At 42.0% G+C, this 22,380-nt stretch overlaps 1 protein-coding gene across 1 annotated transcript in view; it reads left to right on the plus strand.

Annotated features, from left to right (window-relative positions):
- The first annotated feature begins 8,976 nt into the window (after positions 1-8,976).
- Positions 8,977-22,380, plus strand: part of FNIP2 (folliculin interacting protein 2) — a 58,722-nt gene continuing 45,318 nt past the window's right edge. Inside the window, exons 1-2 of the mRNA XM_077814488.1 lie at positions 8,977-9,167; positions 17,686-17,812. Coding sequence (XP_077670614.1) covers positions 8,977-9,167; positions 17,686-17,812 — 318 coding nt within the window. The remainder of the gene's footprint in view (positions 9,168-17,685; positions 17,813-22,380) is intronic.

Raw genomic sequence — 22,380 nt, forward strand, 5'->3', positions numbered from 1 at the left:
AAGATACTTTCAAAAGCTGGGAGGAGGGAGAGAAACAAAGGGTCTGTGGGTCTGTCTATATTCTGTCTTTGCCGGGGATAGACCAGGAATGGAGTCTTAGAACTTTTAGTAAGTAATCTAGCTAGGTACGTGTTAGATTATAATTTCTTTAAATGGCTGAGAAAAGAATTGTGCTGAATAGAATAACTATTTCTGTCTGTGTATCTTTTTTGTAACTTAAGGTTTTGCCTAGAGGGGTTCTCTGTGTTTTGAATCTAATTACCCTGTAAGGTATCTACCATCCTGATTTTACAGGGGGGATTTCTTTATTTCTATTTACTTCTATTTTTATTAAAAGTCTTCTTGTAAGAAAACTGAATGCTTTATTGTTCTCAGATCCAAGGGTTTGGGTCTGTGGTCACCTATGCAAATTGGTGAGGCTTTTTATCCAACATTTCCCAGGAAAGGGGGGGTGCAAGTGTTGGGAGGATTGTTCATTGCTCTTAAGATCCAAGGGTCTGGGTCTGTAGTCACCTAGGCAAATTGGTGAGGCTTTTTACCAAACCTTATCCAGGAAGTGGGGTGCAAGGTTTTGGGAAGTATTTTGGGGGAAAGACGTGTCCAAACAGCTCTTCCTCAGTAACCAGTATTAGTTTGGTGGAGGTAGCGGCCAATCCAAGGACAAAGGGTGGAATATTTTGTACCTTGGAGAAGTTTTGACCTAAGCTGGTAAAGATAAGCTTAGGAGGTTTTTCATGCAGGTCCCCACATCTGTACCCTAGAGTTCAGAGTGGGGGAGGAACCTTGACATGAGGTCATATGAGTAGAAGATTAGAAAACTAGGTGGCCCAATTTTCAGAAGTGCTCAGTACCTGTAGCTCCCATTGACATAAGTGGGAATTGAGTACGCTGCATCTCAAAATATCAGGCAGGTTTTTTTTTTTTTTTAATCCTCAGTTGGCAAGGGAGATTTAGGTTAAATATTAGGACAAACTTTCTAACTACAAGGATAGTTAAGTATTAGAATAGACTTCCAAGAGAGATTGTGGAATCCTGGTCATTGGAGGTTTTTTAAGAACAAGTTAGACAAACACCTGTCCAGGGTGGTCTGACTCTATTTGATCTTGCCTCAGTGGGTGGGGCTGGACTAGATGACCTCTCAAGGTTCCTTCCAGTCTTTCATTTCTGTGATTCTAGCACCAGACACTGATACTGTATCTTGATTACAATAGCTTACTTGAGCATTCTTCTTTGGGGAGGGGAAGGAAAGCTTATAGAGCAACTGGCAGCATCTTCTGTTCTTCCACTAGTCTTAGCCCATCCTCCTCAAATTATGTTACTCTCCTATATATCTATATATGTGTGTGTATATTTTCATGCAGTATTCACTAAAATACTGCTTGTCAGATTAGTCTCCCGTCCCCAGTGTAGTAAATATATTTCTGTGTGTATGTGTTAAGTGGAGTGAAACTTAATACTTTGTGCATTGGCATTACTTATATATGGAATAAACATAACAGAATTTGTTAGATTTTGCACTTTCAGGTGGTTCACTGTATTGTAGCACTGCACAAACATAAGCCCTACAAATTAAGTTGTCTTTTTAAAGTTGAGTTGAAATGCAGTTTTACATGTCAAAGTTTTAATCTTATGCTTTTGTTGATCATAATCAAAAAGTGTTGAGGGGGAGGGGATATGTCTAGAAAACTGTTTTTCTAATGGTTCTGTTTTGCCTTGGTGTAAGTGGTAATTTTTTTGAGGCCTATGTGTGCCTCAGTTTCCCCCATGCTTTGCATTGCTACCCAATTGAGGGGTGGGATTTAAGTTGTCTTTCAGGATTAAGTTGTGATTCTAAGAGACACAGGTGTGTGCCTCATGTCCCTGTCTGGGTGAAATGAATAGAGTCATTCAGGAACTGGCTGAAACTGACCCAGATCAACAAGGAGTCTGAGAGACAATATAAGTTCTAATGACTCACAGAGCTGCGCTCAGCAGGGAAGCTGAGCAGAGACCCCCAGCTTGAGAACAGAGGGGTGAGCTGGGGGAATAAGAGGGCTTTGGAAGAAGCTTGGTTCTTTCACTGGGAACTGACTAAGGAGGTCAGAGAGAGAGACAGCCTGAAAATGGAGTTCACTACAGCTTGGCTGGTGAATTGCTTTGGGCTGACCAGAATGAACCGTGCTTTAAGTTAGCAAGAGAAATAAAAGTTAAAGACTTCCAGTGCTGTGCTCCAGTCAACTAATAAACCCCACTGTTTTGAAATTGCTGCTTGAGTGTCACTGCAAATACTGCCTGGAGTGCATTAGCCCCTGAAGAGTGCACAGGTATCTACTATGAATATGAACAAGAGGCTGCTCGGCAGCTCTCCAACACCACTTTCTACAAGCCATTACCCTATGATCCCACTGAGAGTTACCAAAAGCAACTACAGCATTTGCTCAAGAAACTTCCTGAAAAAGCACAAGATCAAATCCGCACAGACACACCCCTGGAACCCTGACCTGGGATATTCTATCTACTACCCAAGGTCCATAAACCTGGAAATCCTGGGCGCCCCATCATCTCAGGCATTGGCACCCCGACAGCAGGATTGTCTGGCTATGTAGACTCCCTCCTCAGGCCCTACGCTACCGGCACTCCCAGCTACCTTCGAGACACCACTGACTTCCTGAGGAAACTACAATCCATCTGTGATCTTCCTGATAACACCATACTGGCCACTATGAATGTAGAAGCCCTCTACACCAACATTCCACACAAAGATGGACTACAAGTCGTCAGGAACACTATCCCCGATAATGTCACGGCTAACCTGGTGGCTGAACTTTGTGACTTTGTCCTTACCCATAACTATTTTACATTTGGGGACAATGTATACCTTCAGATCAGCGGCACTGCTATGGGTACCCGCATGGCCCCACAGTCTGCCAACATTTTAATGGCTGATTTAGAACAACGCTTCCTCAGCTCTCGTCCCCTAATGCCCCTACTCTACTTGCGCTATATTGATGACATCTTCATCATCTGGACCAGCATCTGACTTATGAGGAGAGGCTGAGGGAACTGGGATTGTTTAGTCTGCAGAAGAGAAGAATGAGGGTGGATTTGATAGCTGCTTTCAACTACCTGAGAGGTGGTTCCAGAGAGGATGGTTCTAGACTATTCTCAGTGGTAGAAGAGGACAGGACAAGGAGTAATGGTCTCAAGTTGCAGTGGGGGAGGTTTAGGTTGGATATTAGGAAAAACTTTTTCACTAGGAGGGTGGTGAAACACTGGAATGCGTTACCTAGGGAGGTGGTAGAATCTCCTTCCTTAGAAGTTTTTAAGGTCAGGCTTGACAAAGCCCGGGCTGGGATGATTTAATTGGGGATTGGTCCTGCTTTGAGCAGGGGGTTGGACTAGATGACCTCCTCAGGTCCCTTCCAACCCTGATATTCTATGATTCTTTGACCCATGGAAAAGAAGCCCTTGAGGAATTCCACCATGATTTCAACAATTTCCATCCCACCATCAACCTCAGCCTGGTCCAGTCCACACAAGGGATCCACTTCCTGGACACTACAGTGCTAATAAACAATGGTCACATAAACACCACCCTATACCGGAAACCTAGTGACCGCTATTCCTACCTACATGCCTCCAGCTTTCACCCTGACCACATCACACGATCCATCGTCTACAGCCAAGCTCTAAGATACAACTGCATTTGCTCCAACCCCTCAGACAGAGACAAACACCTACAAGATCTCTATCAAGCATTCTTACAACTACAATACCCACCTGCGGAAGTGAAGAAACAGATTGATAGAGCCAAAAGAGTTCCCAGAAGTCACCTACTACAGGACAGTCCTAACAAAGAAAATAACAGAACGCCACTAGCCGTCACCTTCAGCCCCCAACTAAAACCCCTCCAACGCATTATTAAGGATCTACAACCTATCCTGAAGGATGACCCAACACTCTCTCAAATCTTGGGAGACAGGCCAGTCCTTGCCTACAGACAGCCCCCCAACCTGAAGCAGATACTCACCAACAACCACATACCACACAACAGAACCACTAACCCAGGAACCTATCCTTGCAACAAAGCCCGTTGCCAACTGTGCCCACATATCTATTCAGGGGACACCATCACAGGGCCTAATAACATCAGCCACACTATCAGAGGCTCATTCACATGCACATCCACCAATGTGATATATGCCATCATGTGCCAGCAATGCCCCTCTGCCACGTACATTGGTCAAACTGGACAGTCTCTACATAAAAGAATAAATGGACACAAATCAGATGTCAAGAATTATACCATTCATAAACCCGTCGGAGAACACTTCAATCTCTCTGGTCACGCAATCACAGACATGAAGGTCGCTATCTTACAACAAAAAAAACTTCAAATCCAGACACCAGCGAGAAACTTCTGAATTGGAATTCATTTGCAAATTGGATACTATTAATTTAGGCTTAAATAGAGATTGGGAGTGGCTAAGTCATTATGCAAGGTAGCCTATTTCCCCTTGTTTTTTCCTACCTCCCCCCGACGTTCTGGTTAAACTTGGATTTATGCTGGAAATGGCCCACCTTGATTATCATACGCATTGTAAGGAGAGTGGTCAGTTTGGATGAGCTATTACCAGCAGGAGAGTGAGTTTGAGGGGGGAGGGGGGGTTTGAGAAAACCTGATTTGTGCTGGAAATGGCCCACCTTGATTATCATACACATTGTAAGGAGAGTGGTCACTTTAGATAAGCTATTACCAGTAGGAGAGTGGGGTGGGAGGAGGTATTGTTTCATGGTCTCTGTGTATATAATGTCTTCTGCAGTTTCCACAGTATGCATCCGATGAAGTGAGCTGTAGCTCACGAAAGCTTATGCTCAAATAAATTGGTTAGTCTCTAAGGTGCCACAAGTACTCCTTTTCTTTTTGCGAATACAGACTAACACGGCTGTTACTCTGAAACAGGTATCTACTAGGAGTCTCTCTGTTGGACTTGCAGAGTAGAGCTCATAGTATGATGCAGAAGTCTAGTAGCTCAGTTTAGGAGGCAGTGAGGCTGTGTGGCCTATGCTGAAGGAAGAGGGAGGCAGAGCCCTTGGGGTTCCTCCAAGAGACTGTTCAAAAGCTATAGTATAGCACAGTTCCTGGGGATCCATGATGGTAACTGATAGCATAACTAAGGTCTCAAATACCATGAAGAACTTCACTTCTTACTCTTAGGGTGACCATATTTCCCTGTGCTGAATACGGGACACCTGGTAAAATTACTTGTGTTCAGGTGAGTTCAACGGTAATCAATCAGAACTATGCAGTAGAAATGTTCAAATTAACATCAAGTTGACTGAGTCCCTGCAAAAAAGAAAAACTGTGTAGTTGGATTCTTTTTATTTACCTTCTTATCTTTAGGGCTCACATGGGGAGAGGTCACACACACACACACACACACACACACACACCTCACTCACTCACTCACTCACTCACTCACTCACTCACTCACAGGGGGGTGGGGGAGGGCGACCGACCAACCAACCCAATGGTCCAGGCTTGGCTGGGCCCCTGAGATGGACCCTCATCTCCTGGTACCTGTGTCTTCCTGAGGCAACACGTGGGGGGTCACACAGGGTCACATGCCTCTCCTCCCCAGATTTCTGCCAGGGTTCACACCAGAATGTGTTGAGCAGCAGCCTTTCCTGTGCGGGAGGGAAGGGACAGGTAGCTGCTTTCAGCCGCAGGGTGGGGCGGGGGAAGGGATGACCTGGCCTGTGTCTTTGCAGAGCTCAACTTTTCCTCCCTCCCTGCTGCCCTGTGGCTGGAAGCAGCTTGTCCCTTCCTGCCCACACAGTGTCAAAAGGCAGCTAACCTCTCCAGATTGCTGCTGGCCACTGACATAACCCAGCAGCCTCCTGTCCCCCAGCTACAACACAGGCAGGAAGGGATTAAGCCCTAAGGATGCATTGTGCACCAGGGCCCAGGAAACCTGACTGCAGGGGCTTCAGCGAATGGGGCCAGAGAGGTGGCTCAGCAGGAGAGGGTGCCTAGGGGATGCAGCAGCCCCATGCTCCATGGGGGAAGGACCCAGGGGGCATGGGGAGTGGGGCAGGTGAAGAGGGTGCTAAATCCCTGCCCTGGGGGCTGCTGTGGAGCCTGCAGGGTTGGGTCACGAACAGGCTTAAAATCGCTTCAGGGCTCCACTCGGGAGCTTAGCTGAGCGGCAGAGTGGCTGCCCGGGTCTCTGGCACGTGCAGGGCTCAGCTCCTACTAGCCAGCGTCCTGGGCCAGCGGGTCTTAGGGCTTGTCTACACTGGCACTTTACAGCGCTGCAACTTTCTCGCTCAGGGGTGTGAAAAAAACCAACCCCCGGAGTGCAGCAAGTTTCAGCGCTGTAAAGCACCAGCGGAGACAGTGCACCAGCGCTGGGCCGCGATTACAAAAGCCATGTTAAAGTGCTGCCGCGGCAGTGCATTAACACTGCCAGTGTAGACCGGGGGAGGGAAGGAGCCTGCTGGCCATGCTATTGGTGAGCCAAGCGCTCCGACTAGGGGCTGGTTCTCCGCACAGTGCTGGGAGCGTAGGGGTACATGGAGGGGCAGCGGGGTTGGGGCAGGGGCAAAGCAGAGAGAGGACAGCGAGAGGGCCGATGGGTGGGCAGCAGAGCAACACGTAGCCGGCCGCTGCCTGACGCCTGCCTGCACTCACCAGTCACCGCAGTTCACACCATGCAGCCGGTGCCGGCCAGAAATGGGATGGGGGGGATGGGGCCCTGCTGGCCAAGAGCCGGCACGCAGCCGGGACTGCACTGAGGGACCAGCGGGGGGAGTGTCCGGCCCCGCACACTGCAGCTCTGCCCTGCCACCAGCCTTGCACACCCACCCCCATCATCGGCCACTGCAGCCCCCCACCCCCTCCACACTGCTGGTGAGTGAGCAGCTAGCGAGCAGGGATCCGGCCAACAGCAGTACCCACCAGTACTGATGTGAGGGAGACAGATAATACAGGACAATTTGCCTGTTTTAAAGAAAAAATCGGGATACTTCCAGGAGGGCTTAAATACGGGACTGTCCCTTTAAAAATGGGACGTCTGTTCATGCTGTTCTGAGAGCCATTTTCTTTCTCTTCAGTGGTGTCAGGTCTCGTCTGTAATAAATACTACCATGCTGTGAAATTAGATTTCAAACAAGTAGCACTCAGCACGATTAGTGCATGGCTTAGATTGGATTAAACATGTTAATGGTGGTCCAGAATCATTCTACAGGCTTGAAAAGGACAGGAATAGGAGCATGGTTCCCAAGATTTTAGGAAGATTTGAGGAGGGCATGGTTAACCTGTAGTTTGTTCCTCTCAAGCATGAACAGGAGCAATTATGATCTAGTGGACTGAGCATGGAGCTGGGAATTGGGAGACCCTGTAACTTACTATTGGCTCTACCCTGGACTTGCTGAGTGACCTTGAGCAAGTAATTTAACCTACTTGTGCCTAGGTTGTCCCATTTGTAAGACGGAGATAATACTTGCCTTATAAAGAGCTTTGTGGCTGAAAAGGGCTTTATAAATGCCAAACTTTTATTGTTTTTTTTTGGTGCGTGTGTGTAGACAGTACTCTACAGCAAATTTTAGCAGAAAATGGTGATCTTGTATGGGGTGCTTGGGTTTTTTGGGTGGAATCCTTTTTTTTTAAGGGCAGAAGGGACAATTATATACTGTACCGTGATGAGGTTAGTTGAGCTTGTAGAAAACAAGATGTGTCCTCTTGGCATGTGTAACTCACGCACCTCCTGGGTGTCCCATCTAGTGGCACCGAGACCACTTAGAGATTAATGAGTCTGCTCTACAGCCTTAGCTAACAATCATATGGCTTTTTAGCTCATGCAGTAGAGACTCATCCACATAGCTCCAGAGGTCCAAGGTTTGACCACGAATGTCAGTGTTACACATGCACTGCTGAAGGGATTGAATATCCATTTGTTGTAAAACAAAAGTCTGGTTTTAGTTCTAAACCCGTTTCTCCAAGTGCATGTTAATCTTTTTTATTTTATTTTTTTTAAAGGTAGGGAGTGTTTTTAGTTGTACTACATTTTTTAATAACTCCTATTTGGTATTTAAAACATCTGTCTTTTAGTTTATTTTTAAGGGACATATTTTTAAGCAAGTGTAAAAGTGAAACGTTATCTCCCTCATATTCCTCAGGTCTTACCTATCAGTTGTATTCTGTAAACAGATTTCCCTTCCATTGTGTAAAAGCTGCTTTTTTTTTTAAGCAGTATCAGGGTCTTAGATGAATATAGACTGTTTACAGAGTAAAACCATTACTGTGCAAAAATTCTGGGGTGTTTGCTGGTGTTAATCATTCCTTACCTGATAACTGTAGGGTATTGGTGACAGATTTTTATTTGCATTTGAAGTATGGTGCTGAGCCATAGGTGGTTGCTAAGAGTTGTCAGATGACACTTGCTCACATGAGAGCCATTAAGAGGGTGTTGTAGCCAGTGTTAGAACAACCTTGCAGCTAAGGGCAAGTCAGTGCAAAAGCAACTATGCTCTTTCTATCAGAGGCCATATGGTTTGGTCTTGTGACCAAATAAATAATTGCCAGCTACATAATCTCATACCAGGAAACAAAGGTAGTTAAAATCAGTATTAGCTGCTGTATCTGCTGACTGCTTACCGGGCTTGGTGGAAAAACTCTGGCAACAGAAGCAGGAGATAATCTTGGATGGGCTTTGAAATTTGAAAGTTCCGTGTGGTGGTCTAATTTGGGATAAATACTACATCACGTTTGATGCAATTGTCTTCCTGAATTATTGGTTGGCAGAACATGCTACTCTTGTTCTAAAAAAGAAACCCAGTGGATTGCTACAAAAGACTTGGTTGAATTTCTGAGAGGAAATGTCTATGGTTGCTGGATGCTGAGCCATTGTGAAGCAACTAACTTAAAGCCATATCTCTTAAGCCAGTATTCAGTATTTTCAAGAAGCTTTGGGAGAGTACATCTGAACTAAGAAGATGTGTGGAGGTACACCAAAAACTTCACACAACACAGGAGGGCAAACAGACCGAGCAAGAAACAGTAATAATGCCTCTTGCCCACTGGGAAATAATATCTCAAACACAGGATTAGATAAAAAGGATAAATCTTTTGTGCCAGAACAGAGCACCGATCGTAAAAGCAGTGTCAATACATTGCTGCAAAACAGGTAGGCCAGTTATCTTTTTTGAAAATGTAATTTTCAGAGGTAATTGGGTGTTCTAGCTTGCATTCTACTGGAAATATAACCATGTGCCTAAAATGCCATAAAGTCAACGAATTGAAAAGCTGTTTTCCAAATGAGGCCATAATACTCCAAAGTTCTTCTTCATTGGTTACTCAGACCAAATTTGTCACTCTAACACAAGTTGTATATACATGCTACCTGGGTCCTAAATGCCAATAGTCGAAAGAGAAATTAAGTTTCGATAATACCATGTAATTTCAGCTAGTGGCACAAACTTTCCTTCCCCTTCTAAAACTGTTTCTGATCTTCTTTGCCTGCCCCATGTCAGTGGGTCAATCAGTAACATTTTGCAGGGGATGGGGGGAGAAAGAGATGAAATGAGGGGACGGTTGCTTCAGTTGCTGAACATCTCCAGGAACAAATCCCAAGATCAGGCAATAAACTAATACTGAGTTTGGTTACTGTCTTGTTATAACTTCTTAGTGATGTTTTTATTCAATTAATAAAGCTCTTGAGTGAAAGCTATGAAGCAGTTCCAAGTTGTATTGTTTTCTTACAACTACCGTGTAACAAAACTCTGTTACTCTCTCCCCTCCATCGTGGGTTTAAAAGTAAAAACTACCTTATTGAGTATAGTTGAAATAGGTTAAGAAGACATCACTAGCCCAACAGCTTGTTCAGTATTTGCTGCACTGAAACGTCAGTTTGTACCTTCTCAAAGTAATGCTTTTAAAGCAAACTGAAATACTTCTCAAATTTAAACAAATGAATTGCTGTTCAGCTGGAGTATATGCATAGATCTCAGAATATACATCTGGCTATTATGAAGGTAAGCTGCAAGCTTTGTTTGTTGAGATCAGAGTTCTGTTGACCCCTGCAAAAATGGATGATCTGAGAACAATATGCTGGTTAAGGCTTCTGAGTATTTGCAGCTTTCTGATGATCATTTGGAGTGCAGTAAGGGGTGAATTTTTCAATTTTTAACGTGATCAATATTACCAATTAAATTCTGCATATTTATTGTATCTCAAACTGTTTAATATCTTCAGAATCACTTCAGCTATCTTTACATTTTCTAAAGCAACTGGGAATGCTCTTCTAGTTCATTTAAAAAAAAATCCTGTCCTTCAGTGTATAGCAATACATACATGGAAAATAATATAGCAACTAAGTGCTACATGAAGAAATCAAATCGAGGCTTGTGAAAAGCAAATATAATTTAAATTTTCCCCTAAGCAAAAGAGGTCACCTTATATCCAAGTTATCCTCTCTTACGTATAGCAGAAGACATCTGAATAAGTTTAAAGAAGCAGCTTTGCCACTATTTTGGGGAGAGTGAAGGATTTTTAGCATTAGCATTTTTACCTGATGCTAACAAGGAACCTGGTGAAACACTCTGAACAAACCAGCTTTTAGTTTTTAAAAAGGAAAAAAAAAAAGATTCTAAGCATGTCCTTCATTTTCCTGAGTGGATGACTTGTTACCACAAACAGATATTGAAGAGTGCCAGCCTCATATTAACTATAGAAAAGCTATGAGAACCATGTGAACATAGAATTTTTTTTGCTAAAATTCTTAGTTATTAGTTCTGGCATCTTTCCATACACTGGGGTGAACGGCTCCTGCTTACCACTGTCAGTTTTTTTAATTTGCCTGAAGTTTACCCTAGTGTACTCTTTGCGTATCACAGCTCCTCTATTTTGTTTGGTTCCAACTGTCTTAACTCAATATCATATTAGTTAATTAAGTTAACTCAATATCATATTAGTTAATTAAGTTAACTCAATATCATATTAGTCAGGTATCAAAAAATAGTCATAATACTTGGTGGATCTTGTATAATGTCTGCGCCGTTCAGCAGCTAGGTAATTGCAAACAGCTGGACCTGGTGTTAATAAAGAGAACAATGAAAACTGAACAAAACAACAACAAAAAATAGCTACTTTGCATTTTCCAATTGAGCACACACAGATTTAGCTACTGAAGCAATCCCTGATTGTATTACGTGTTGCTGTTAAAGAGGAACTGAAAACGTATTTTAAAATTGATTTAAGCATCACCGTTTCCTAAGTATTCTGTGTTGTAAATGGGTTTGAAATGGACTAATAGAACTTTTTTAGTTTGTTGCAAATAGAAAATTAGAAATTACCCTTAAGCATGCTGTTAGGACTTCAGAAAAAAGTATAAATTCTCTATTTTGAATATTTTTTCCACTACAATTTAGAAATTAGTGATGCAGAAGTGGGCAGGTTTTTCTCTTCCACCAAACCCTTAAACAAAATAGACTTGCTTTAAACATTAGAGGATAACTCGCCAAAGCAGAAGTTCGCTATAGTTTACATGGACTAACCGTACACCATTCCTGCAATGCCAAATGTCATTATAGTTGTGGGGGAAATTCTCTTATGTGAAGATGAGCATAAAATTGCCTTTCGTAACAAGGGTGAAATTGGTCAATTGATAGTTACTTTAAATATAAACATTACCAGTGTATATCAAATGCAATTAAACACAAAGCTGTGTGTGTGTGACTCCAAGGCACTTTAAGTGTAGGATATGATTGACATCAGACACCATGGTTTTGGAGCTGTGTATTATATGAAACAGCGTAGACAATACAGGATGGAAAAACAGCTGTGTGTTTTTGTGAAGGGGGAAAAATTGCTAGTCATGTGAGAATCTTGTGCCTTGTGATGGATTCCACAAGGATTTGACACTACTGGATGTGTGTCCATGTGTTTTCGAATGACATCTGATCTTATTATGATCATGGATGGATCACTTCTGTAGTGTGAAACTGGATAGTTCAAGACATATTCTCCCCCCCCCCCTTCCTTTCCCTGGTGTAATTCAGAACATTACAATGTGGAATAGACTTGAGAGGCATTCTCTGAAGTTCCCTCTTTCAGTTCAGCATATTCTGTGTAAGCAGTGCAGTCCTTTCTCATGCAAGATTTGAGATCTGCTTGACAGAAGCTTAAGTAACATTTTCTTAACGGGCTAATGTCTGGAGTTAAAAATTATCAGTTCAAATTGATTCTAATTTCTTTTGGTGTGCAGCATAGCTGGGATAGGGAAACTGGACACAGTACCTCAGCAGGCTGATAACAGAATATAGAGCTGAAATTCAACTCCGTTCATTCTTGGCCAAAAACTGTTGCCTTGCTACCTGAATGTGGGTCTTTGGTCTTTTAAAATAGGTGGGTCAGTATGGGGAAGTCTACACTGCTCCTGGCCATGCTATCCCTGTTTTTTGGGTAAATAAAGCAGCCAACTTGGTGCTTTTCAGGAGCTTTACATTTAATTTAAAATCAAACATGTATAGATTCCATTTTTGTTTGTTTAAAGGAGTTTGGGTCCCCTTTCAGTAAATTAGCACTGTGATTTCTGAAAGAATGTGGAAAGGAATTGAGGAGGCAAGCTATAAATGAACAGGGATGGAATTGGAAAAAAAGACCAAATGCATGAGGTAAATTGAGGCAAATCCATGGGCTGTTTTGATTTCCTCCTTGGTTCACTTTTGAACTGGAGCCTATAATGAATCTCGATAGGCAGTTGGTGGGAAAATAGGGATGAAGGCTGGACTGCAGGAGGTGGAGTGGTTGTAGTTTTTAGCATATGTGAGGTGTGTAGGAATTCCACTGGGTAACAGTGAGCAGAGCCAAATAGGTTTGATTGCATACAGGTTAACTCCCCTAATAATAACACTATGACTATCTTTGAAAGGGCAGACTTAAAAACAAAAAACTTAGTGCTTGTCTAGTACTCCTACCTCTTGAAAGCAGTGTGTTTTTGTGTGTGTGCGCGTGTGTGTGTGTAAAAAACACATTAAAAGTGAGGAAAATCGTTAGTAGCAAAACAGCCTTCAGCATCATTTTGTGGTCTTAGACATGCATATAATACCTATTGCCTTGGTATCAGAGCCTCTTGCAATCTAAGAATGTTGTGTTAGAGGAGCAGATGGTTTATTTTAACTGCAGACAGCCCCCCCCCCCACCCCCCAAAAAAACCCCAACCAACAAAAACATTAGAAAGGAACATCAAACTCTTTGAGTTGGTTAGGGCTAAAGAAGCATCCTTTTCAAACCTGGAAGTCCTGCCTAAGCAATACCAGTGGATTGGAACAAAGTACACTTAGGAAAACACATAATAAATAGTCCAAAGAATCAAGATAAAACATGAAGAGCAAGTTAAAGTACTTTAGAAACAAAACAGCTATTTGTGTGACTCTGGGCTGTTCATGGGAGAGGGCAATTAAGCCTGGTCTTCCATGGTGGTGTCTTCCTCCTTTCCTGTTAAAATCAGTAGGAGTTGAGGATGTTCAGCTCTTTGCAAGATTGGGCCCTTTAACAGAGGACAAGTTAAAGCAGCAAAGAAATTGTATGAACTTCTTGTTTTCTAGTGGTTTGTTTATTTGTGGGATATACTTTTTTTTTCCCCCTTTCAGTAGAGCCTAGTCAGGAAAATTCCTATTCCAGAGACACTCTGTGTAGGAAATCAATGTGGCCTCGACATTCTGTTATGCAACATGATAAACTAAAATGTCTATTAAAAACAGCTGTACTCTTGTCCCCTAGATATGGTCCATCCAAGTCAGAGCTGAGGCACATCACCTCAGCACGTTGCCTGGTATGGAGAAGCTTGCATTTTTGCTACCTATGCTGCTCTGTGGACAGAAGATTTCAGTGCACATCTGTTGTTCCAGCTTCTTACATGAGCTATACAATTTATGTAAAAACGAGTTCTTGTGGCACCTTAGAGACTAACACTTTTTTACAGTATGTAAGGTGAAAACTATTATGTAACCTAAGAAAGATAATTAAACCTCCATACTCTAAGGTGTAGGCTGACTGCCTGAGAGATTAGGAAGGAATGTCTTCCCCCGCTCCACCTTCCTCCCCATCAGATGCACCAATGATTGTTTAAGCCCTGTTGCATTTGATTATACAACAGTTTGGGAAAAGAAGTAAAGAAAACTGCTTACAGTTGAAATTGCAGGGAGGGATTTTCAGAGGAGAACAATGCTATTACTTGAAACGTGTTTTTAATACAAAATTAAGATTGTAAACATCTTTTCACTCATATCACTTTTAGACTCTTTTTTTAACTTTCACGTTTTTCTGTAGATTAAGAAATGAGTGCTCTAATTCATGAAACATTAATATAAGAATGATTCCTGCATCAACCTTAACTCTCCCCCATTACCTTTATCTGCCCTCCTTACTAGTGGGAGAATCCCAGCCCTTGCTGAATGAATGAAACTAAATCTTCCCTGCTTGAATATATGAATGTAAAATGAGGAATATTACAGCATGATATAGCCTGCACCCATTCTTCCAGCCTTCCTCAGTTGTTTAGAGATCCAGGCCTATTCTGCAAGGATGTGTGAAAGTAGTGGAGGTTAGGGGGCCTAAAGTAGGATATGGGAAATATGATCTCAGGCCAGCCTTCATGAGGTCTTTAGGAACTGGATACCTTATTTACCCTACATGAGTGGATGACTAGAAAAGGGTTTTGTGTTGACTGCATGTAGAAGTGGTTTCTGGTTTAAACTACCAAAAAAAAAAAGGGGGGGTGGGGAAGGTGGTTGCCAAATCTCTAGTCTCTGATTGGTGAGCAGGTGGGTTTGACGTTAACAGGCGGCTATGCTGAGTTATGTCTTGAATGGTGGGTGTCTGGGCAATAGCCAAAAGTTAGACTCAGAGTGGTAATCTGCATCAATGGAGCATAGCTAAGGTTAGTGTTGTGGTTACTGAGTGTAGAAGATTTGGACTGCAGTAGTCTTTCTTTTGGTTGCCTTCCTGACTTTCAAAAAGGGGAAACAACAAATGTTAATGGATATTTGTTTACGTCCTTAACTCAATATGAGTTTCCTGTCTGAGAACTTCTCTAATTTGTAAATAGTTTTTCCTATTATGATTTATTAATGCCATAAATGTGCATAGTGCTTGACAGACATGCCTTGCACTGAAGAGCTTAATCAAAACTACATAAATAATATAACAAGAAATTACAGTGATGCATGGGGAAAGTGAAGGAAGAGAAGCTTTCAACTAAGAAGAAGGGGAAAGTGCTCTGAGGAGAGAATTATTTGCAAAGAAATGTGGTGGGTTTTTTTGTTTTTGGTTTTTTTTTTTTACTCTTTTTAGTTAGGAAGTTATAGTACTTGTACAAATTCTTGATAGGTGTGTATCAAAAAGGAAAGCATGATCATTATAGCAGTGAGCTTTTGTTTAAAGATATACAGCAATATAGTCCTCAGATCTCTCCGTCTAACAGGGTGTTACCATATTACAGAGTGAGCATCGTTACCACATCCATGACCTGTTGTTTCTAAAGATTTTATTAAATTGAGTATAGTCTCTGATTTCACATATTTAGCAAATCAGTCATGTCTGTGACAACTTAATTTTATTCACACTTGGATTGTGCTTCTGGTAGAGTGGTAGGATTTTTTGAATGAAGTCGAAAAGCAGTAAATCAATATAAGAAGGTGTCCTATTTCTAATCTTAAATCTTTCTTTCACTTATGAGATTTGAGCTTTGAAAAAAGCATAAAATATCAGTAATTCTCCATAGTAGTCATTCTGAAATCAGAATGCCTGTAACCGTGTGCTCTTAATATAAGAGGGTTAACCTCGGCTGAGGGCACAGAGTTTGCAACCTCCTTGAACCCTAGAGGTTTGACTGTCAGAGCTTACAGATTCAAGGCCTAGCAAGTTTTTAAGCATTACTGAGACTTGTTAGTTATACATAGGTTTCATTATTGGTACCCTGACGACTAGCACAAAGGGTTCTTGTCTTGGTGTCAGTGCAGTTATCAGCCATATGCATTCCTTCACCCTACTACACAGTTACTGCTGTGTCTGATTGTGGTATATTTATGTATAGTCTCCAAATGAGTGTTACATTTTTGACAAAAAAGAAGTTTCTGATGCACAGGTTCAGGTAACTTTTAATGGAATATAACAAATGTATTTAAATTGCTAGTTTATATTCTGGCATTAGTGAAAACGCTTTTTGTTTGTATGGTGTAACTTGTTCACTTAGTTTCTAAGATCTTCCCCTGGAATTTTATTAGTTCATGTGAATTTAAAACTGGGCCCTTAATATGTTAATATAAGGAACAGAAGGAAGAGGGACTTGTTTGGTTTTTGTGGGTAAAACCTATGCAAAAACCTTGGGTCCTTTACTACAGTACTATGTTTTAAATAGAGACAAATATTTAGTTCTGCTGCACTTTGGACAAAAATAGTTTGACTGTGTCACATGCTTATTTGAGATAAACGTTTAGATTTCAGTCAACAATCAGTTGAGGGCCTCCACGTTTCTGATGGCAAAGCTCCAAAAGTAAGGATCGCACACGGTGGAAAAACCTGCTGAACCCAACCATGATTTGTAAAAGTATGCACGTTCAGTGCTGTTTTTAAAAGTGTGGGTTCTGGTACCTTGGAAAGGGTCTACCTTAAAATGTCTACTTTTACCTTCCGATGTGACCGTTGCACTACTGTTGATCTTTTTTAATTACAAAACCATAGTTGTTTTTGTTCACATTTTTTCCCTTCATGCAGTTGTTAAGTACTTGACTTGTGGCCTTCCAGGGTGTCTCCTCCCCTCTTCAAAAGGAGTTTAAAGCTCCGATGCCTGTGGTAGCTATCTGGGTTTTCAGGACCCTGGTTGCCACATCCTTATTCATGTTTTTACTCTGTTAATTTCCTTTTAGTGCTGGTGGCATAGTTTTTAGCTCTTAGGTTTTTTTAATACCACAGGAAATATTACTGCCTTGAAAGGACTTCCCTCTTTTAGAGTCTTCCTTCAGTGTATGAGGATAATTCAGCTTTGACAATACATAAATAGCACAGCAGTCAATAAAGAGGGATTTTAAAAATCCTTGCAGGGAAGACTGCGCTGTTTCCACTATAACTGCACTGCCTCCCTAAATGTACTTGGTTGTAATAACATGGCTTTTTCATTGTCAAAACACGGGTGCTCACTCAGCACTTTCATGAAATCTTCTTCAGATGCTGTTGAAATTTCAATTTGGTTACCAGCAGGAGAGTGGGTTTGTGTGTGTGCGGGGGGGGGGGGGGGGGGGGGAGAGAACCTGGATTTGTGCTGGAAATGGACCACCTTGATTATCATACACATTGTAAGGAGAGTGATCACTTTAGATAAGCTATTACCAGCAGGGGGGTGGGGAGAGAGAAAACCTTTTGTAGTGATAATCACCCATTTTTTCATGGTTTGTGTGTATAAAAAGTCTTCTGTACTTTCCACAGTATGCATCCGATGAAGTGAGCTGTAGCTCACGAAAGCTTATGCTCAAATAAATTGGTTAGTCTCTAAGGTGCCACAAGTACTCCTTTTTCTTTTTGCAATTTGGTTCCTGCCACCACTGTGCAAAAGACCCAAATGATGGTACATACTTCCTTCACTTATTCAAGTCCGTTAGCTCTCTGGTGAGATAACAACATAACTTCTGACTATTTGCAATCCGCAGCTGGTCCTGTTCAGAGTTTGACTTGAATGAAATCCGCCTGATAGTTTACCAGGATTGTGAGAGAAGAGGCAGACAGGTCTTGTTTGATTCCAAAGCAGTCCGCAAAGTTGATGAGGCAGCAGCTCAGGTATGAAACACTAATATGCGTCTGTCCTTTGATTCTTTTTGTTCTCTGGCCCCAAATGGAAATAATTTAAAAAAAAAACAATGCTAATTTCTGCATTTCTTATTTTGGAAGTTTTTGCTGCATTTGTTGTGGGTGAAAACTTTTTTGAAATTTTCAGGACACACCTGTTACAGCTACATTCGAAAAGCCTAAAATAACACATTCTAGCTTACTGCCTTTTAAAAAAAAAAATATATATATGGTGACTGATATAAAACAATATAGGCCCTGCTCATAGGCATTGCTCAATGGACTTGATCCTTTTTTAATTTAGTATTTTTCTGACATAGTCAACTTTTGTATATGTTGAAGCTGATCATTTTTCATTTCTTAGGCCTGATTCTTGCACGCAAGTTGCACAGAGATGTCTGCTTATTTCACTGGGAGCTGGCATGTGTTCAGATGCACTTGTCTTCCCTTTGGATCTCTTTAGTTAAAACAATAAAGTCACTCTTTTTTTTTTAATTGTCACCACTCCATTTTTGTTACTCTTTGTAAAGTCGAGTATGTGCATGTGACTGAGACAATAGCAGACAATACATAATTTTGAATGTTGTGAGACAAACCAGTGAAAACAAGGAAATGTACAATTAAGGTGTGGCTTGATCTCTGCCAGTATCTGGATCTACAAGGCTGCACTTAAACGGTATTCTAATATGTCCAGTTGACATTAAGAAGACAAAAGTGATACATAGAGTATGTCTTCCTTGTTAGCTGTACTTTTCTTCTACTCAGTTACAGTTCTGAGGCTAGGCCTACACTATAAATTTACATCAGTATAACTACATCACTCAGGGGTTTGAAAAACCCACACTCCTGAGCAACACAGTTTCACTGACCTAACCCGCAGTGTAGACAGTGCTTTGTTGATGTGAGGGCTTCTCACGGAGGTGGATTAACTACGCCGACAGGAGAAGCTGCAGCATGTTAAGCATAGACCTATCCCAAAACTCCATTTTGTTATAAAACAGTTTTATTGGATAGATTTCAAATTACAGCTAACACTGTTGACCAGAATGTGTTGAATGGTACAGTCAGTGTGTAATTACTAGCTATAATGTACACTTTAAATAGCAGTGCTTTGTGGAAATGGCTCTCATGAAAAAGTTTAAACACAGTCATCTGAAACTGTATTTAAATTAAGCTGCACGAGTATCACATGTTGGCTTAACCCACATTAGTAAGGCACACATGATGATCGTGACTGATCATCTACTTATGAGAGTAAATAGGTCAGTGTGGCCTATATTAATCCCTTTTTTTCTGTTATGAGCCCCAATATCAAGGTCAGTACTATATATCCAAGGGGTTGATTACACAATGTTGCATTTGCTTCAGAAGAATGGGAAGGTATATTTACAACTATATAAAAAAGTTTTGCTCCTCTTAAAGACATAAACATTTTAAACAAAAAGGGTAATTTATAAAGTATAAATCTCCATTTAAAATATTGTTCTTAGAGAGAGAGATTTTCCATTGTTTTCAAAAATATCCTATAACAAATAGGACATGCCACCTTATTTTCATACCAGACACTGAAATAGCCACTTAAAGTTAAATATTCAGAATTGCAAATCAGAAACTATGTATGGCTTTGACATGCTCTAGTTAACACTTGGTGCACCCGCATTTTCCAGACTTCCAGGCTAGGGCCCAACCCTGCAGCTATTTGTCAATGACCGGCTTCTTTTGACTTCAGTTTAGAACAGGATCAAGCCCCGAATGAGCAAAGAATTAGGGAGCTTCTCCCCTTCATATAAACAAATAGGATAGATTTAAGGCAGTTTTACCTTTAAATCTGTTTATCTGGGGAACTAGGCAGATTATCTTCTATTAACAAGTAGGGTGACCAGATGTCCCGATTTTTGGGTCTTTTTCTTATATAGGCTCCTGTTACCCCCACCCCGTCCCGATTTTTCACACTTGCTGTCTGGTCACGCTATTAACAAGGGTATCGAAAAGTATGGTTAATCGTGCTGTAGTATATTTAATGTGTTTCATTCTAGTTATTCCTGTGGGTGGCATAGAGTGGAACACTTTTTTAATATTAAGGCTGTTTTTGTCAATAGCTTGTGTCAAGCACATGACTACTAACATTTGTGCATTTATAACCGCCTAATGACAGTCACATTGGGAATTAGATAAACAGCAGTTACATAAATGCAGTGTCAAGCAAAAGCTGCACAAAAGGAATGCAAATATGTGGTAAAATATGAAAGACCAGTTAGCTGCATGTAGAAAAAACAACAAAATCCTCTACACGTGTCTGGTTAGTTTCATAATTGATAGTAAGAGGGCTGGCTTGTGCCGCTGCTATAGTCAAACCCATTTCTGCTCCCTAGAATTATGAGAGCACTACTGGATTGTCTCTGCCATCTCCCTCCAAGCCCCACCCAAGAGCATGTCTTTAATTCCCATTTTCTTGGTTTTAGAACTATGTCAGTGCAAACTCCTAGTTATCAGTGTAAAGCAAAGTTTACACAGATGCAACTTAAACCTGCTTTGCACCAGTGAAGCATGTGTGCATTAATGTAGTTACACCACTGGCATTTTTTAAATGTATGCCGTGCCAGAGATTGTTGATTCATTAGTATTTGTGTATAGTACCCAATACAATGAAGTCCGGATTGAGACGTCTTATTATAGAATCATAGAATATCAGGGTTGGAAGAGACCTCAGGAGGTCATCTAGTCCAACCCCCTGCTCAAAGCAGGACCGATCCCCAACTAAATCATCCTAGCTAGGGCTTTGTCAAGCCAGGCCTTAAAAACCTCTAAGGAAGGAGATTCCACCACCTCCCTAGGTAACCCATTCCAGTGCTTCACCACCCTCCTTGTGAAATAGTGTTTCCTAATATCTGCCACCACTGAGAACAGCCGAGCTCCATCGTCTTTGGAACCCCCTTGAGGTAGTTGAAGGCTGCTATCAAATCCCCCCCCCCCCACTCTTCTCTTTTGCAGACTAAATAACCCCAGTTCCCTCAGCCTCTCCTTGTAAGTCATGTGCCCCAGCCCCCTAATAATTTTTGTTGCCCTCCGCTGGACTCTCTCATGGTCACTGCTGCCCACTTGCCACCCACTTCTGCTTCCCCTACCAGTTCTTCCCTGTTTGTGAGCATCAGGTCAAGAGAAGCATGGTCCCTCGTTGGGTCCTCCAGCACTTGCACCACGAAGTTGTTCCCAACACTCTTCAAAAACTTCCTGGATTGTCTGTGCACTGCTGTATTGCTCTCCCAGCAGATGTCAGGGTGATTTGAAGTACGCCATGAGAACCAGGGCCTGTGATCTGGAAACTTCTGTTAGTAGTCCAAAGAAAGCCTTGTCTACCTCATCCTCCTGTCTGGTGGTCTATAGCAGAATCCCACCACGACATCACCCTTGTTGCTCTCGCCTCTAAACTTAACCCAAAGACTCTCAACAGGCTTTTCTCCAGTTTCATACTGGAGCTCTGAGCAATCATACCACTCTCTTACATACAGTGCACCTTGTCTCCTCTATCTGTCTCCTCTGCCTGCCTTTTCACCTCCACTTTTTCTCCCCCGCCTGTCCTTCCTTAACAGTGTATACCCATCCCTGACAGTGCTCCAATCATGTGAGTTACCCCACCAAGTCTCTGTTGTTCCAATCACATCATAGTTCCTTCACTGTGCCAGGACTTCCAATTCTTCCCGCTTGTTACCCAGGCTTCTTGCGTTCGTGTACAGACACCTAAGATAACTAGCGGATTGCCCTACTTTCTCAGTATGAATCAGGAGGCCTCCGCTGTTGCACCTTCCTCCTTGTGTTTCCTCCCGGTATCCCACTACCCCACTTACTTCTTAGGACTTAGGTCACAATCCCGCGATAAACCTAGTTTAAAGCCCTCCTCAAGAGGTTAGCAAGCTTGTCTGTGAAGATGTTTCCTCTCTTCATTAGGTGGATCCCATCTCTTCCTAGCAATCCTCCTTCCTCTATCTGCATTGGGGGTTGCAATGCTAACAGTTTAAGAGAATGAAAAAATTTCAAAGAGTATGTCTACACTTGCAGCTGGAGGTGTGATTCCCAGCTCGTAGAGACATACCCACTCTAGCTGTCATCGAGCTAGCCCTCTAAATATAGTTGTGTAGTTGGGGCAGCAAACAGCAGCATGGTCTAGCCATCCTGAGCACAAACGTGCCTGAACCTCAGGGGTGTGGGCTCAAGGTGGTTAGTCCATGCTGCTGCACACTGTTGCTCATGCTACCCTAGCTACACTACTGTTTTTAGCATGCTAGCTTGATGAGAGCTACCACAGAGATTTCTACAAGAGCACGATATTTCACATCCCCCGCTCCCAGCATAGATATAGCCAAACACACGCTTTGCCAGCATTTATTCTAGGCAAACTAGCCCTTTTGATGGCTAGCTAAAAGGGGTTTATGTGAATGTTTGTTTTTTAAACAAAAATATTGTTTTTAAATTGGCAACTCTGCATGCAAGAACTTCTATTTTTAAGTTTATTCAAAGAGGGCTAAATGCTTCTTTTCTTAGTAACATTGTGGTAAATGTTA

The sequence above is a fragment of the Eretmochelys imbricata genome, chromosome 4 (assembly GCF_965152235.1).
Source record: "Eretmochelys imbricata isolate rEreImb1 chromosome 4, rEreImb1.hap1, whole genome shotgun sequence".
Lineage (NCBI taxonomy): Eukaryota > Metazoa > Chordata > Testudines > Cheloniidae > Eretmochelys > Eretmochelys imbricata.